Below are 16,471 nucleotides of genomic sequence, written 5' to 3'. Positions count from 1 at the left end.
TGTCTCTGTACAAGAAGCTAAATGTAACTGCCCAACCCCCAGTGTCCCCGACCATGGCATTCAGGTAAAAGAAAGCAGTTATTTAATCCTTTGTCATGTAGACAATCAAAACATTATTACACTGACGTGGACAATTTAATCATTCTGAATTCTTATTTATTAAATAAATAAGCACTAGAATAGAGCTGGTGCTGATGATCCACTTTGCATCACAGTGAACATTAAGCACATAACTAGTCTTTTCAGTTTCCCTTCTTGCTTACATACAGATAAATCACCCATATCTAACGTGTGTGTATGTATGTATGTATGTATGTGTATATATATATATATAGAGAGAGAGAGAGAGAGAGAGAGAGAGATAAAAGATTTGTTCTAATTAAGATTTATATACTTTTATGTAAGGTGTTTGAGTATGTGAAAAATTAACTAGGTCCGATAAAAGCAGGAAGTAGACAAGGAATCAAAATGCACCTTCACTGAGTGCATTTGAAAAATGCTGATTTGGGGCTTATTCTGTGATCTACAAATCACATACAAGAAGCACTCTCAGTAAAGAATAGTGTGTGTGTGTGTGTGTGTGTGTGTGTGTGTGTGTGCGAGATATATAGTCTTTAAATGTTTAAAATAAAAACTATTCTTTAAATGTTTAAAATTACACATGCACATGATTTACTGCTAAGTGGAACTTCATGAAGAAAAAACCCGAGGTAAACCATGTGTGTGTTTGCACAAAAATGAAACCAAAAGTTACATCTCTATACTGCACATCATGCGCAATCATAGGATTTTTTTAAACATTACAATAAACATCAAAAAATCAATAAACTGACCTAAAATTCTTGTTCTTTAAAATGTTTTTGAAATAAATTGCATGACTTCCGTATCAGCTGCTTTCCACAGTCATCTTGATGCCTTTTGATTGGTTGTGTCCTCTGAGCGCTTGTATTTGATATGCCCAAGCTCTCTCCACACCCTCACCCACTATACTGCATGGTGTCCAATCAGGGAATGGAAAGCGTCCAGCAACAATCAAAGCATCTTCCGGGAGCTCAACTAGTAACTTCTCCTGTAAAAGTGGGAGCTAACAGACAAACACAGTAGAATTGATACTTTCTGTAAAATTCTTTAAGCAAATGATTAGTTTAGAACTGTGTGTGTGTGTGTGAGAGAGAGAGACAGACAGACAGACAGAGAAAGGGAGACTCACCACACTTGGGGCCAAGAACACTGTGATATTCTTATAGCCAGAGAGGTCAACCTGTAACCAAAAGCAAAAAATACTTTTTTTCGAGAATTCTTTCTTGCACAGCAGAGAATGAAAATGGGGTGTCTTCTAAGTCAAACAAAGCAAAGGGCCCCACCTTCCACAGGTCCTCCCGCCGGTAAGAGACTCTGCCATAATTCCTCGTTTTCCAAGCATGAAAGCGTGCAAGCCAGAGGAGCCAAGGGTTCAGCTCATAACCCACAGCAGGGGAAAAGCCCAGCTGACTTGCCTCTAGAACCTATTCATATACACACAGAACAATCCTGAAGTATTCAGCTGGCTCTACATACATGACATATATTTAGAAGACATGGAAACACTAATACATAATTCAGGCTCACATTATTCATGAAGTACAAAATCATCTAGAACATCAGTACATTCACTGAAAAAGCAGAACAGTTCTACACAGCCATACTCAATGTATCCGTGTCAATAAAAATGAAAGTTAGCAAAAAACAATGACTTACAATTCTACCGTCACCTGAGCCCAGGTCAGCTAGACCTCCAGACCGGCTCTTCAGCAGAGTCATTACATTTTGCACTTGTCTTTTACTAGCTGGGATATAAGGCACCTAAAATACAGAAGCACACACATACCCACACATATAGGTGAGTAACTGCACTGTACTGTACTGTAGTAAGAGATGTAAAAATTGTCCAGAGTAACAGGACATTTTGGACAGATGTCCTTCATCATCTGAGCACTTTGCTCATTCCAAACTAACCTGTAGTTTCAGAGGGACTCTGCGAAACCCTGGCATTAAAATTCCTGCCCACATGGCATAGACAGCCAGTCCTGTCCCTGCAGTCAGCTGCAACAAGCCCCATCCTCCAAGACGCCTTTCTTTGAACTCTGCAAGGGACTCCTCCTGTATGTCTTCCTCCATGCCTATATATATATATATATATATATATATATATATATAGAGAGAGAGAGAGAGAGAGAGAGAGAGAGAGAGAGAGAGAGAGAGAGAGAGAGAGAGAGAGAGAGAGTACATACATATGTATTATTAGGCAGCATCTTTTCCTCTGGCAAAATGGGCCAAAAAGGAGATTTAACTGACACTGAAAAGTTTTTCAGAGGGATGCAACACTTAAAATTGCTAAGATATCAGGGTGTGTTCACAGAACCGTCAAACATCAAATGTGAAGCAACCAGGAACCCATTATCCTCCAGTGCTGTCATATTCCAGAACTGCAACCTACCTGAAGTGCCCAGAAGTACAAGGTGTTCAGCACTTGGAGACATGACCAAGGTGAAACGTAAAGACTGGGAAAAGAAATATCTGAAGACAGATTTTTCAAAGTTTTTTATGGACTGATGAGACAAGAGTGACTCTTGACAGACCAGGTGGATGGACCCGTGGCAGGATCAGTAACGGGCACAGAGCTCCAATTCAACTCAGACGCCAGCAAGGTGGAGGTGGGGTACTGCTATAGGCTGGTATTATTAAAGATAAGCTAGTTGGACCTTTTCGGATTGAAGATGGACTCAAAATAAACTCCCAAACCTACTGTCAGTGTTTGGAAGACACTTTCTTCAAGCAGTGGTACAGAAAAAAGTCTGCATCTTTCAAGAAGACCATGATTTTTATGCAGTACTATACTCCATCGCATGCATTGAAGTACTCCACTCTGTGGCTAGCCAGTAAAGGCCCTAAAGATGAAAAAATAATGACATGGCCCCCTTCCTCACCTGACCTAAACCATATTGAGAACTTGTGGGCCATTCTTAAACGAGATTTACGGTGAAGAAAACAATACCGCTCTCTGAACAGTGTCTGGGAGGCTGCTGCACAAAAAGTAGATCAACAGTTTAAGAAACCGACTTATTGAAAAGAAGTGTGGCTATATTGCTCAAATTAAATGTTTATTTGGAAATTTTGAGTTGCTTATTATTCTCACTTTAACAGATGAAAATAAACAAGTGAGGGGAAATTTCTGTTTTTCAAATTGTTGCATAATTTTGCACACTAACCGTTGCCCAATAATTATGAACACAGATAAGATATTTTAATTTCTTAAATATTCAGGTTTGAGGTTTGTTAACATTTTGAATTGACCGAGAGTACTGTTGTTTTTCAATAATAAAATGAATCCTCAAAAATACAACTTGCCTATTAATTGTGCACACAGGGTATAGATAGATAGATATTCAAAATTGTAGTGAAGTACAGAAGGTTTCAGAAAAAACGGGACGTTTCAGACAGAGGTGACACACAATCAGTTGTGCAAGCATAGTGCTTGTATTTATATATATTTATACATGGTAGAGAAATATGACAGTTCTGAGAGTATAGATCAGGGTTATATATATATATATATATATATATATATATATATATATATATATATATATATATATATATATATATATATATATATATGACTGTTGTACACACTCCTCTGTCCCTCTTAAAACTTATAACAGGGGGTACAGATTTTCCCAACCTATATACTTTTCTGAAATCACACAACTGAGCTAACTAACATATTTTGATTTGTAGTACTGCAGCGTTATTATAGTCATATGTACCTGTAAATCAAAATTAACTAGCATTACAAAAAGCTTTATAATATTACAATACTATAAATGTCCGTTAAACTCGTGTCTGCAAAAACTGCGAGCAGAAACTGATCTCACATCTGTTCAGCTTCGCTGAAGCTATTGAATGTGACTGTAGCTTACTGATCTAAAGGCATTAGCTAGCTAGCTTCTTAACCGAGTATAGTAGCGTAATAGTTAATAGTAAATAATAACAACAAATCGCTGACCATCTACGACCATCGACCAAATAAAAAACACGAGAAAACCACCCTACAGAGAGGTGCAGTTTAATAAAATGCCTTGCTAAGGGGTCGAAACTAACCTGAGGGTGTTCATGTGAAATCAGCAACAGTGATAGTTCTTCCCAAATAGGACTCGTTCTTTTTTTTTTTTCAAAATAAATGTAGCACAGCTGCTTTAAGGGTTTGAAACTACAAAAGTAATTCAGATTAAGATATGTACTGCATTTCGGGATTTACATTATGAATTCTTTAGATATCTTTATTCTATAGGAAGATACATGTTTTAAGCAGTACTCTTTGGAGACTTTTATCATAACAAGTGTCACAATCTATTTGACACACATTGATTACAGAAATATTATGCGCCAGAACCGAAACAGAATTTTAAAAATTAGAAGAAATTAGAGCTGTGAAACTAATTATGAAATAGTTCATATAAAATACATAATTAAGCGGATGCAATAAACAGTAGTAGATGTTTCTGTAACACTGAATAAATAATATTTACATATTTTCCTCGTCAGGGAAATCAAGTTATATTCAGTAGTCTTTTGTTGTTGAGTCCTTGGGTCGATCTGGTAACTCATAACTTCGTTCTCCTTCATCCTTTTCATTTCTTCCTTTCCTGGGGTCTTTACTCCTCCCTCTGAGGAAAACATGCAAGGACAGAAGAATCGACGCTGAACGGATTTACAAATTGAGATGTCCTTGTCAACGAATAGGGACGTTGTCAGGTTGCCTCTTCTTTAGGCAAAACACCTAGAAAATATCTAATAGCTAGCGATGGTATTGATTGTATCCTAGTTCGTGACTATTTATGAAGGAAGCAAGCATGTGGGTAACTGTGGGTCGTCAATGAGTTGTCCAGTCGTTCCTGAAGCCTGCAACTACTTGGTAAGTAACAGGCTAACTAATGTTAGCTAGCAAGCTTAGCTAGCATCATTCGAACAATTCAGACAAGCCTGTTCAGCTGGAAAGGCAGCTTGAATATATAGTTCTACAGCAAGTGTAGAATATTAGTAAGGAAAAGTTCGTAAACTGACGAATTTTGTAGCTGTCACTCTAGTAACATTAAACACATTTGCGCCTGAAGAAAAATGTGGTTTATTTGGATTTATTTTTTAAATAACGTATCTTTCTCTGCGTTTATAGTGGAGTGGATGTCGATGCCACAGGTCACCCTAGAAGAAGAGAAGGAGCCAGGAAGAGAGAACGTTTTAGGGGGCGCTCAGCATCCACACAATATAAGAACAAATGACACCCTTAACTCTAGCCACCTTGGGTATGTCAAATCATCCACTTGATTCCTTGACAAAATCTTGTTCTAAGCTCTTTCTGGCCTTGGCTCATCTGTGCATTGTGGCAGGCCAATTGAACACCCCTGTTTATGTTTTCTATTTGCTTTAAAAATGGTAAATTCCTTTCACAGATTAACCTTAGGACCATCCTGTAACACACAAGAAACAAGCCCCTCCCCTTCAGGATTATTGTCATTACCATGGGAAATGGTCGCATGCATAGCCTCACATTTGCCAGCGCAGTGTGTCATCAATGTTCTGCCACAGGTCAGGAATTCAGTAGTGTTTAATAGTTTAATATGATGCAGAGAATCAGTCATCTGCTCACTGTGGTACATGGTATTGATTTCTTTCTTGCTGTTTCTGTCTTCAGGTGTGCCGGGCTCTGGGAGAGGTTGGGGAGGACACTTCAGCCTGGCAGCTTCGGGCTCACCGACTCACAGGCCAAAAAACGTCCTTCCCAGTCGGGCCAAGGGACAACTTTGATTGGCCCACTGCCTGCTTGGAGATGGAACAGTTGATGGAGCACTGGGCAGAGCAGGAGAAATGGGCAGCAAGGCAGTGGGTGGAGCGAGCACAGGGGCGAGAGATGGTGGAGGACCTGGAGCAAGATGGAGCTGGCGGTGGAGAAGTTGCAGAAGCAGATGGAGTAGCTAATGGAGTGGTGCATGAAGCTGTGGGAGAGGGGGCGGCGATGCACCCCGAAGCTGCTGGTCAAGACAAGAGGCCAGATGAGGGGTGGGTGCCAGAACCAGCTGAGGCTCCTCCTGCAATACAAAGAGATGGAGTAGAAAGGAACGATGCTGCAGCCAGTATCAGAGATGAGGGTCAAGAGAATCACATAGCTGCTGATGTTGCTGATGACGGCCAGATCAACCAAGAGCGTCCTGAAGCCATACATGAAGGTGGGGGCCAGGGGCGTGACGACGATGACGAAAGGAGCAACCATCTGCCCGCCGAGTCGCCTGGCCACACCCGGGTCCTGGAGCACATCACGCTCCCGCCGGGCCACATCGCCGACGTAAACGCTGTGCTGCTGGTGGGTGGCGAGGGTGCCGTATGTGTCTCTGGCTCCAGGGACCGCAACGTCAATCTGTGGGACCTGCGGCAGGGCTCCAGGGGGGCACTGCTGCGTACGCTGGGGGGCCACGGCTCCTTCAGCACGCACCTAGGCTGGGTGTGGAGCCTGGCGGCCAGCGGGCCCCTCTTGGCATCCGGCTCCTTCGACAGCACCATCCGGCTATGGGACCTAGAGGCAGGGGGTGCTGAGTGGGGCCTGATTCGCGGCCGTGCCGCCGTGCTCTGCCTGTCCTACCAGATGCACATGCTGCTTGCTGGGTCACATGACCAGAAAGTCAGCATTTATGACACTAGAGGTCAGTGGCCAATGTCAGGGGTCTTAAGAATGTACTGGGTCTTCTTTTCCATTGGGACAAAAAAAACTCTTTACATGTGCAATATGTCGAACATGGACCACATAACTGTAGTATCCTTGCAGTGTAGTCATCATGAGGGTGAGCACTTTGCTACAGGCCATTCATCAATCATGAGACCTCTGCTAATGACTTTGACCTCATTTCTGTGATGATGTCATCCTTGTCTTGCAGCTGCGCAGCCATTGGTCAAGAGCCTTCGTCTCCATGGTGATGCTGTGCTGTGCCTAGCCTCGGATGAGCAGTACATTGTGTCAGGAAGCAAAGACAAAACGGTGGCTGTGTTTGACTGCAGAGCTAGAAAACTACTGCACAGAGTGCAGGTATCCATACTCCATTTTTACAAGAAATTGGCTAAGTGTTATATATTACAATAATAAGCTCACCATCAAGTGTATGAATTACTTTATTTGTAATACTCATGCTCTCCCTCTCTCTCTCTCTCTCTCTCTCTCACTTTAGCTGCACTCCTACTTTCTGTCGATGTCATACAGCGGACAGGAGGTGTGGGCAGGAGATAACCATGGACTTGTCCACACCTTCTCCATGAACAATGGCTCTTTTAAACCTATAGCCCAGTTCAACGTAGGCCATACTTCACTGGTCACTGGTGTTCATCACTCACCTGGCTCCCTCTACACCTGCTCCTCCGATCGTACTATTAAGGTTAACTTTTTACTTCATACTTTTATTAGTTTTTTTTTACTTCTATGTTTACTTCATAGATACCAGAGCCAGCATACTAAATTTACAGGGTTTTTTTTTTTTATCATAAAATTTTACTTTTATTTGGTGTATTTTATCCTCTGAATTAAGAGTTAAGGCTGGTTCATGCTTTAGCAGACTCTCCTCAAGAAACCCTCATTAATTCCCACTGCTGTTCATGCTGATCAGTCGCTGTGGAGCTGGGCACCATGAGCAGGCGACTTAGTTTTAGAGGGACTCAGAAGAAGGAAGCATAAGCCAGCCTTCAGCAAAACCCTCTGGCATGTGTGACCCACTTGAATGCTCTTCTGGTTTGATGCAGGTTCACCTACCCTGTGCACCCCCAAAGACTCTGTGCACACTTCACCATCAAGCAGGAGTGAACGGGGTAGGTGTAGTCTCATCCACTGAGTCATTCATTGGATAGGTCCAGTTTTACTAATCTTCACTTTAGCTAATATACCACACACAGACATAAAACCAAAGATCAGAATTCTTGCCATGAGACCCTTGCCTTGGCCCTTAAAGCTACAGACATCTGTATCAACAATATCCCTGTCTCTCATTCTCTCTCTGTAGTTGAGTGTCGAGGCAGGAGTGTTGGCTATAGCCTCTGGGGATATGAATGTGGAGGTTTGGAGGCCCAGACAGTGACGGATCATGGCAGAGATTCTTCAAACACTACAAACTCTGTACTTGTCTGCAGCTGTTCATCAAATCAGTGGGCTATCTCGGAATGTTGTAACAAAACAATGTGCCAAAGGCACTATACTGTTAACTTTAATATCACGTGTTCATTAGATACATATATGTTGTAAACATATGTATTATTAAATGTGAAAAGCATCTGCATGCTCAAATCTGTGCAAAAATCTTTTTAATTGGCCAGACCTTCAGTGCCTGCTTATGCAGTCTTTAAATGAAACCTGGCCAATTAAAAAGATTTTGCACAGATTTAAGGGTGCAGATGCTTTTTCACATTTAGTTTCTATTTTTTCGCTCCAACACCTCAACTAAGTTAGATACTGGAGGAGCAGTGTCTTCTTTTTTTATTGTGAAACCTATTTATTATAAAATATTTTTCAGACTTTGAAGTTACACATACATGTCAATTGTAATGTGGTTTAATCGTAGTTGGACATTGACTCTTGTTTGAATGGGATATTTAAAATGGGACTACTGTAGCACAGATCAGAGCTTCTGTGAAAAAAAAGTGCTCTTAGAAGTCAACAATGTTAAGTCACAGTCTTTCCAAAGCATTCCAGCTTCACCTCGGTGGTGCTTTTCTGAGACGCACACTAGTCTGATGGTACATAAAGAAATGACATGACACAAGTTTCAGAAGCATTACAAGTGCCATATGACCCTCAATGCATCCTCTGTCAAGTCAGTCCCTGTGTCCAAATAGCATTTCATTGTGGGGTAGCCTTTTTAATTGTTTGAGAACCTAAAAAAATTGAAAGCTTCATTTGGATTCTGTTCATACGACACGGAAAGTGAATGCCTAAGTTTTATGAGGTTCATTTCTGTGAGAGAGCTTGTTTTTCTTTAGTCTTGATCCTGAATCTGCAAGTGGTAATCTCCCTTGTTCCCTAGCTTTTTCCTCTTATATGCTTGTGTGCTTGTGTCCACACTACTACACTTCTGAGTCAGCTGTTGCTGCTGGTGTATGGGAAGGGCGCACACTGCAGGAGGAAATCATCAATTAAAAACATAATAAAAATGAAAACATGGGGCTTCAGACTTGCGCTATGCACTCATTGGGAATATCTGTTCCTTTCAAACCTCAAAAAGCATGTGTGCTGCAGCATTTAGGAATTCTTTTTTAAAGTGTGTGTGTATCTATCTATCTATCTATCTATCTATCTATCTATCTATCTATCTATCTATCTATCTATCTATCTATCTATCTATCTATCTATCTCTATATATATATAATATATATATCTCAGACACACACACACTGTATATAAAAGGTCATTTCAGAACATCACCGTCACCCAATTGATTCATTAAACTAAACTATTAAAACAGTTCTTGAGAAACCTATTTTTGTTTTTCAGTTAGAAAAGTATAATGCTCACGGTTGATTATTGATTTACAATGTAAAAACACTGTCCAGTTTTATTTAATCAAATATCTGACTTAATGATCCAAAATCCATTAAATAATTTATGAGCAAATAATGTGGAAGAGTACTGAAAATGTATAGTACTCTCGCACAGCCGCTTGGACTAAACAAACATAACATACTGAAAGTACATAAAAATAAAGGTAATCTATACCATTGGAGTAGCTTGTGTATGTGTGGGTGTGTGCTTCTCTGTGTTCTCACAGTAGCACACAGGTCTTCTTGTCCTTGAAGGGGTTGGAGGAAGCCGCAATGCCTGTGAGCAGTGGATCTCCCCGCCGGTGCTCCTGGCAGTACTGCACGAGCTGGGCAGCTGTGATGGAGATCTGACACAAACACATAGCAGTGCCATGACTGCAGGCTACATGGACAGCCTTGCAGAGCACAAGGGAAGGGAAGATACTGCAGACTGGCAATAAGTTGCCAAGACATTTACAAAGTTTTAAGAGACTTAATAACATATATATATATATATATATATATATATATATATATATATATATATATATATATATATATATATATAAGAGAGAGAGAGAGATGTAAAATACATAATATAGTAATATATATGTTATTCTTCACATGCCCCCCCCCCCACTACTGAAGTACCCTGGGAGTGCAGATATCATACATTGGTATTTACACTGGGATACAAACATATATTCACAGAAGTTCTTTGCCTACCTTGATCCTCTCCAGGCTGGCCTCCATTCTGAGCTGCTCCACGGCTTTCCTGGCCTGGAGCACAGTGTTACTGCTGTACACCTTCCCAGCCTCCATCCCACAGACACAGCCTGCAGCACGGGGATTCAGCTTCTCATGTCCCTGCCAGCTACCCAGTCCCCGTTTGCCTCTAGTCACTGTTCAGTGTTGCTGTGAACTGTGAATGGTTCTTATTGCTCTGCAGTAGTGTTTGCACTCTTCAGCACTTGTTAGATTGCAAATTGGCTATGCTTGCATATATGTACCGAGAGCAGTTGTTCTTGTTCAGGTAAAGTTGTGCAGGAGATAGTGGTGAGTTATGTGAAGGGGCTATTTAACCTGTGCTCCACTCCTCTCCCCTGCATGTGATCACGGTCACTGTGAAGGACACTTCAAACGTTTCTGTGATGTGGCTGATTTGAAAGGTCACATAAGCAGGTGCAGAAATGTCAGGCTAACATCAGACAATGGCAGAAAATAAATCTCCAGAGAGGGCACATGAAATGTAGTGAGGATGTGCCAATGTGTGTATGCATGTGCACTATAAAGGGCATTTAATTTTTTTAATTACATTTTTATGTATTTATTTAGCTAAATATAAGTATAAATGAAGAATGCTTTTTAAAAGTTTGCTTTTGGATGGCATTTAATGGCTCGTATTTACCTGCTGTGTTTATCATTTTTAGTTAAGATGAACAGTTTTATTAAGTAATGTATGTTGAATGCGAAAAGTATTTTTCTCTTTTCGCAGGCGACTTATTTGTCCCTGTGAGGTTGCCGTAGGACTTAGCAAAAAACGTTGGTTGTGGTCATACGCAACACTATGGTTATTGTAACCGGGGGGTTTAATCTGTCATGTGGGTTGTTCTAGGTGGTGCGACTCATAGAAACGAATCTTTACATCGTAATAACGTAGGGTAAGACCTCGAAACTTTCTGACATAGATAAATAGCTAAACTTTACCGACGGAAGGTTGTCTGAGAATAGCATGGCTAGCTAACTTGTTTATAATGCTTAGCTAACTAGCTAGCTTAGCTATGTATTCCAGTGTTATAACGTAAATCTTATAAAACTGGAATACATTTACTTGTTAGCTATTGTAGCTATGCTGGCTAACAAACAAATGTATTCCAGTGTTATAAGCTATAACGTTATGGTATAATGTATCGAGTGGAAAAAAGAAAACAAACACAAAATTTATTTGTGACACAATGTGGTATCCAATCTGTATAGCGAATAGCCAAGGAACTGGAAGTTAGACATCTGGAATTCCCCGATTCGACCAAATCAGGGGACGTTAGAATGTGCCAGTAGCTAGCCAAGCAATTTGGGACGTTTTCATGTTCTAGCTAGCTAGCTTGTTTATAATGTCTAGCTTCTCTCTTACTTTCTGCCATTGACAGTTAACATGGCCGACGACGCCCCTTCCGTAGCCAGGAAAGCTGTTCTGAAAATGAGCGACGTTCTCCCGCAGGACGTGCCGCGGATCAAAGGATATGACTTTAACCAGGGGGTGGACCACAAAGCACTGCTGCACTCCTACCTCACCACGGGCTTCCAGGCCAGCAACTTCGCACTCGCTGTTCAGGAGATCAATAAGATGGTAAGTTCAAAGGGGGTCTCACATTTCGCTTTCTAGCTCTTTGGTCTGCTTTCAGCATTCACATTCTTTTTTCAACTTCACCCGATAGTAATATGTGTTACTTAAGAAGGCAACTTTACTGAAATGGCCATGTCTTAATGTCTGGCATATATACACAGGTGAATCTGCTCTAATCTGAGATCGGCGCTGAGCTCTTCTATGTTGAACTTGTTTTGTTCATAAGGGAATAAGCTTTGTGTACATCTTGGGTTTAATGTAGATTGAGAGACGGCTGGAGGAGGCAGTGGAGGAGCCGGAGAAGCAGCAGGACACCTTTGACCTTCAGCAGGATTGCTCAGGCTGTACCATTTTCCTCGGCTACACCTCCAACCTCATCAGCTCCGGTGTCCGCGAGACAATTCGCTACCTTGTCCAGCACAAAATGGTACATGCAAAAACTAACAACACAGCCCCCTGTTGTTTTTCTCTTCTAATGGCTTGCATTTTCTCTTTCTTTCTTTCTTTCTTTTGAAAGGACAGCATTTTAGCCTAGCTGTTTGTGTCTCTCTAGCCTTTTAATGGCTCTTTGCTGTGTTAATGCAGGTGGATGTGATTGTGACGACGGCAGGAGGTATTGAGGAAGACCTCATTAAGTGCTTGGCTCCTACGTACCTGGGAGACTTCAGCCTTCCAGGCAAGGAGCTACGTCAGAAGGGCATCAACAGGTGGGCTTGATCTGCATATTCCCACTGCTGTAGGACTGTCTGTCTGTCATCACTCCTGTCCTCTTAAAACACATTAGCAGTATGTCCTGGGAATCTGACCTCATTAGTAATGCCTTTATTACTACTCCTAATAATCATTGTCCCTATTCTTCAAATATTTGAGCCCAACTGCTGAATGACTTTCATCCATGAGGAGGCAAAGGCAATCACATTGGTCCCTCATTTACTCTGTCATTTATGCAACACTCCCTGGGGTACCTGAAACATGTAGGTGATGCAGTGCTGAGCCAGTGAAAGGAAGGTATTTAATAGGTTAACCACCTGTCATGGAAGAAGTAGGAGGAAAGTAAGGTAGTAGACCTAAATCAGAGAGTTAACAGCATTTGGCAGATTCTCTTATCCAGAGGGACCTGCACATACACAGTGTTATCACTTTGACAGTATTTGTGTTCCCTGGAAATGGAACCCTTGTGTTTGGTGATACTAATACCTTGCTCTACCTGCTCTACCAGGTGAGTTACAGATGCTTATATAAATGATTTAAACGGCTACCAAAAATAAAGATGTGACATCTAGCGTCCTCAAAGGAGGCACCAAAGAAGCAGACAAATTAAAAATCCAGCATAAACCACAAAAAAATCTCTTAAGAACTCGTCCTTTCACGTTTAACTAATTAACTACAGATCCAAGCCTGCAAAATACAGATTCACATTTATCAGGTATGTCAACAATATTCAAACTAAAACACTTTCCTTTCCATGGCCAGCACTGCCATCTGTATAATTATCATTATTGTTATTTTGAATATTTTTGTTTCTATAGATGATGATATGCACACTGGTGACCAGATGTGATTCTCTCTACACCAAAAATGAAATCAATGATTAAGAAAACAATTGGTGAAACTTATGTATTTTTGTAGTCAGATCTTAGCATCTTAGCATATGTGACTAAGGGCCTATTATGTGTGTGTTGGGGCAAAATCTGGTTTCATTTTAGGATTGGCAACCTCTTGGTCCCAAATGAAAACTACTGTAAGTTTGAGGACTGGTTGATGCCTATCCTCGACCAGATGGTACTAGAGCAGAAAACCGAGGTCAGCTGATCACACCTGTGTCTGATTTTGACAGCATGTTTCGCAACCCATTTATCTGTGTGAATCTTGTGATTATTCTGGTTGTCCATGTTCTTGTTCATGGACACTAACATTTTTTTGTGGGAAACTTGAATGAGCCGAACATATATTGTATATCCTGGTACGTGAGTGAAATGAGTGTGAGCTTGTGTTGTTGTGTTGGTGTCTCAGGGTGCTCATTGGACTCCATCAAAAATGATCCACAGACTGGGCAAAGAAATCAATAACCCCGATTCTGTCTACTATTGGGCGTACAAGGTGTGGTCCTGAGTTTAGTGTCACTTAGTTCAATTCTAAAGCATTAGTGCTTGAAGGTACATAAGTATGCCAGAGGCCAGCAGTCATTCTTGTTTTTCAGAACAACATCCCAGTGTTTAGTCCTGCCCTTACCGATGGCTCGTTGGGTGACATGATCTATTTCCATTCCTATAAAAATCCTGGATTGGTCCTGGACATTGTGGAAGGTACGTTGTTTACAGATCGGAACATGCGATCCTTGAACAGCTTATGCTCACCCCTAAGCACGTATGCCACATGTTTTCGCGTTGTGTGCTGCTGTAGATATCCGGAGGTTGAACTGTAAAGCTGTGTTTGCCAAGAGCACAGGCATGATCATCCTGGGTGGAGGCCTCATCAAGCACCACATTGCCAATGCCAATCTTATGGTGCGTACAGAACAGAACTCTGCAAGACCGTATGAATCTCATCTTAGTAACTGCAGGCCTGTGGAAGTGGACATGGGTGTGAAATGAACTTTTGGCAAAACTCATTCATACTTGTTCTGCAACCCAAAGGTCACAGGATTTAGTTGGTGTTTAGTTTGGTGGGCATATTTGATGTTGTTCTAAAGCTTAATTGTGCAGAGGGCTTTGCTTGGGGCTTTTGAATTTATTGCTTTCTTCTTATTATTGGCCTATTGTTTTTCACATGATCATCTCCAAATTTTACTCATCTGATCCTTCGTTGGTCAGCCTGGTTTTAGAACAATGTTATGTCTTTAGCTGTTCAGAGAGAGTAGAATCAAGCTGTCCACTGTTAACAGGACAATAAGTGTCCTCTAAGCAACATGATTTTAGCTCACACTGGACCACACAATATAATGCACCCATACCAGAAAGACAATTACATAGCTAATCCGTAATAATATTATGGAGACCGATTAATTCTTTAAACCTAACCAAAAAATCAGTACACAACTCATGTTTCTCCTGTGCAGTCTCTAATCTCTGGTGTAATGTTGCAAAAAGTATTAGAACTACAAACTCTATAAATTTTTCTAAATCCAGATTAAAGATTTAGCTACTCATCACATTTGTTTGCTCTTTTATATCATTTCATTTAATAGAGTTTTATATTTCATGCTTTGTAGTAACTATTTCATTGTTTTTTCTGTGTAAAGCAGATATATTGAAATGCGAGGAACTTGGAAAGTGCTTTATTATTATTATTATTATTATTATTATTATTATTATTATTATTATTATTATTATTATAACTCCCACCCACTTTCTTGCTGTTCCAGAGAAATGGCGCTGACTTTGCTGTGTTCGTGAACACTGGCCAGGAGTTTGATGGCTCAGACTCTGGCGCCCGGCCTGATGAGGCTGTGTCCTGGGGAAAGATCCGCATGGATGCCAAACCTGTGAAGGTAACATTTGACTTCATTTACCTCTAACTCTGGACTTCACTATGTCACCATTACCGTATGACGACAGTGGATGTTAATAGTGGATCTTGCCTTATTGAGACACTTGCAGAATAACATTGCTGCTTTAACTTTTAATTTGATGTTCAGAGAACTACAGTATGTTCAAGTATAACTAAAAACATATGAACTAGCGCTATCTGATTTCATAATGTAGTTTGTTTCCCTTTAAAGTGTGTTGCCTTAACCTGTAGTGGTCTCTGCTGTTGTGTCTATGAGTCAGGTCTATGCGGATGCCTCCATCATCTTCCCCCTGTTGGTGGCTGAGACCTTTGCCCACTATGCGAGCAGGCTGTGTGGGGACAGCAAGAGCAAATAGTGGTGCCTGCTTTTCTCTTTCTTCCATGCTCTCTCTCTCTCTCTCTCTCTCTCTCTCTCTCTCTCTCTCTCTCTCTCTCTCTCTCTCTCTCTCTCTCACACACACACATACACACACACATGTTTATTGTTATGTCAGCTTTGTATATAGGAGTTTTATTTATGTTGGTTTTATTTATGTTGGTATTTTGATGTTTGGTTATGTTCAAGCTGAATATCAAGTCCTCATTTAATCTGTTTTGTTGTTTTTTATTCTGCTTTTGTGTTGTGTGTATGTGGCATTTGTTAGCTGTCTAAAATTATGCTGTTGTGATTGTCTTCTTTCAACAAAGAATGTGAATGCAAAGAATCAAATAAAACTAAAATGTAAAAAGAAAAATCTATGATTCAAAACTTGTTTTTACTATAAACATGCTGTTTTCCGCTTTTACCTGGTGCAGCATTTCAACTTTTTCCTATACTGTTATGTTATTGCCAATGTAATTACACATTGGTGCTATTTAGCCAGTAGGTGGCTCTCTAGCACTATTTATAATCCGTTTCCTGTTAACAGTCCTAAAGCTTAGTCACACTCTAAAATACAGTCAGTGCGAAAGCGTTTCCTTTGATTTATTTGACTTGGCTTTGAATGTGTACACGGTGCAATTTTATTAGCAGGTGAAAGGCCACAGTCCTCT

General features: G+C 40.7%; 4 protein-coding genes across 7 annotated transcripts; 2 read left to right on the top strand and 2 right to left on the bottom strand.

Moving 5' to 3' along the window:
- Positions 1–127: 127 nt before the first annotated feature.
- On the bottom strand, positions 128–4,743 carry antkmt (adenine nucleotide translocase lysine methyltransferase). 2 transcript variants are annotated; one of them, XM_035525369.1, is made up of 6 exons: positions 4,569–4,743; positions 1,996–2,159; positions 1,738–1,842; positions 1,365–1,505; positions 1,211–1,261; positions 128–1,084 (listed from the first exon to the last, which is right to left on the bottom strand). In XM_035525369.1, the coding sequence occupies exons 1-6, from the start codon at positions 4,717–4,719 to the stop codon at positions 887–889; spliced, it is 810 nt and encodes a 269-aa protein (XP_035381262.1). In that variant the 5' UTR covers positions 4,720–4,743; the 3' UTR covers positions 128–886. The 2 variants fall into 2 exon arrangements, with proteins under 2 accessions (XP_035381262.1, XP_035381263.1); XM_035525370.1 differs by lacking the exon at positions 4,569–4,743 and adding an exon at positions 4,141–4,171.
- Positions 4,744–4,861: 118 nt separating this feature from the next.
- fbxw9 (F-box and WD repeat domain containing 9) lies at positions 4,862–9,393 on the top strand. 2 transcript variants are annotated; one of them, XM_027006559.2, is made up of 8 exons: positions 4,862–4,954; positions 5,213–5,342; positions 5,490–5,625; positions 5,732–6,734; positions 6,966–7,114; positions 7,254–7,457; positions 7,819–7,884; positions 8,076–9,393. In XM_027006559.2, the coding sequence occupies exons 2-8, from the start codon at positions 5,221–5,223 to the stop codon at positions 8,148–8,150; spliced, it is 1,755 nt and encodes a 584-aa protein (XP_026862360.2). In that variant the 5' UTR covers positions 4,862–4,954; positions 5,213–5,220; the 3' UTR covers positions 8,151–9,393. The 2 variants fall into 2 exon arrangements, with proteins under 2 accessions (XP_026862360.2, XP_026862359.2); XM_027006558.2 differs by having other exon boundaries at positions 5,732–6,872.
- A 2-nt stretch (positions 9,394–9,395) lies between these two features.
- LOC113575198 (guanine nucleotide-binding protein G(I)/G(S)/G(O) subunit gamma-12-like) lies at positions 9,396–10,604 on the bottom strand. Its single transcript, XM_027006565.2, has 2 exons — positions 10,312–10,604; positions 9,396–9,953 (listed from the first exon to the last, which is right to left on the bottom strand). Exons 1-2 carry the CDS (start codon positions 10,405–10,407, stop codon positions 9,828–9,830), a joined length of 222 nt encoding a protein of 73 aa, XP_026862366.1. The 5' UTR covers positions 10,408–10,604; the 3' UTR covers positions 9,396–9,827.
- Positions 10,605–11,108: 504 nt separating this feature from the next.
- On the top strand, positions 11,109–16,173 carry dhps (deoxyhypusine synthase). Of its 2 annotated transcripts, none has more exons than XM_027006562.2 (10): positions 11,109–11,246; positions 11,804–11,932; positions 12,192–12,356; positions 12,515–12,636; positions 13,636–13,732; positions 13,943–14,029; positions 14,130–14,235; positions 14,333–14,436; positions 15,294–15,419; positions 15,700–16,173. In XM_027006562.2, exons 2-10 carry the CDS (start codon positions 11,930–11,932, stop codon positions 15,793–15,795), a joined length of 906 nt encoding a protein of 301 aa, XP_026862363.1. In that variant the 5' UTR covers positions 11,109–11,246; positions 11,804–11,929; the 3' UTR covers positions 15,796–16,173. The 2 variants fall into 2 exon arrangements, with proteins under 2 accessions (XP_026862363.1, XP_026862361.1); XM_027006560.2 differs by having other exon boundaries at positions 11,733–11,932.
- Positions 16,174–16,471: the final 298 nt, after the last annotated feature.

Source organism: Electrophorus electricus, chromosome 1, assembly GCF_013358815.1.
Source record: "Electrophorus electricus isolate fEleEle1 chromosome 1, fEleEle1.pri, whole genome shotgun sequence".
In the NCBI taxonomy this organism is placed as follows: Eukaryota; Metazoa; Chordata; class Actinopteri; order Gymnotiformes; family Gymnotidae; genus Electrophorus; species Electrophorus electricus.
The sequence above is the reverse complement of the archived record's forward strand: the minus strand, read 5'-3'. Positions and strand labels throughout refer to the sequence as shown.

Coding starts and splice junctions, on each gene's coding strand:
- antkmt (XM_035525369.1), bottom strand. CDS start 4,719: ATGTTTTCCTCAGAGGGAGGAGTAAAGACCCCAGGAAAGGAAGAAATG. Junction 1,262..1,364: donor GGCGGGAGGACCTGTGGAAG/GTGGGGCCCTTT, acceptor TTTTGGTTACAG/GTTGACCTCTCTGGCTATAA. Junction 1,085..1,210: donor TGTTCTTGGCCCCAAGTGTG/GTGAGTCTCCCT, acceptor TTTGTCTGTTAG/CTCCCACTTTTACAGGAGAA.
- fbxw9 (XM_027006558.2), top strand. CDS start 5,221: ATGTCGATGCCACAGGTCACCCTAGAAGAAGAGAAGGAGCCAGGAAGA. Junction 5,626..5,731: donor TCATCAATGTTCTGCCACAG/GTCAGGAATTCA, acceptor TTCTGTCTTCAG/GTGTGCCGGGCTCTGGGAGA. Junction 7,115..7,253: donor AACTACTGCACAGAGTGCAG/GTATCCATACTC, acceptor CTCTCACTTTAG/CTGCACTCCTACTTTCTGTC.
- LOC113575198 (XM_027006565.2), bottom strand. CDS start 10,407: ATGGAGGCTGGGAAGGTGTACAGCAGTAACACTGTGCTCCAGGCCAGG. Junction 9,954..10,311: donor CCAGCCTGGAGAGGATCAAG/GTAGGCAAAGAA, acceptor TGTTTGTGTCAG/ATCTCCATCACAGCTGCCCA.
- dhps (XM_027006560.2), top strand. CDS start 11,738: ATGGCCGACGACGCCCCTTCCGTAGCCAGGAAAGCTGTTCTGAAAATG. Junction 12,637..13,635: donor CGTCAGAAGGGCATCAACAG/GTGGGCTTGATC, acceptor GTTTCATTTTAG/GATTGGCAACCTCTTGGTCC. Junction 14,437..15,293: donor TTGCCAATGCCAATCTTATG/GTGCGTACAGAA, acceptor TTGCTGTTCCAG/AGAAATGGCGCTGACTTTGC.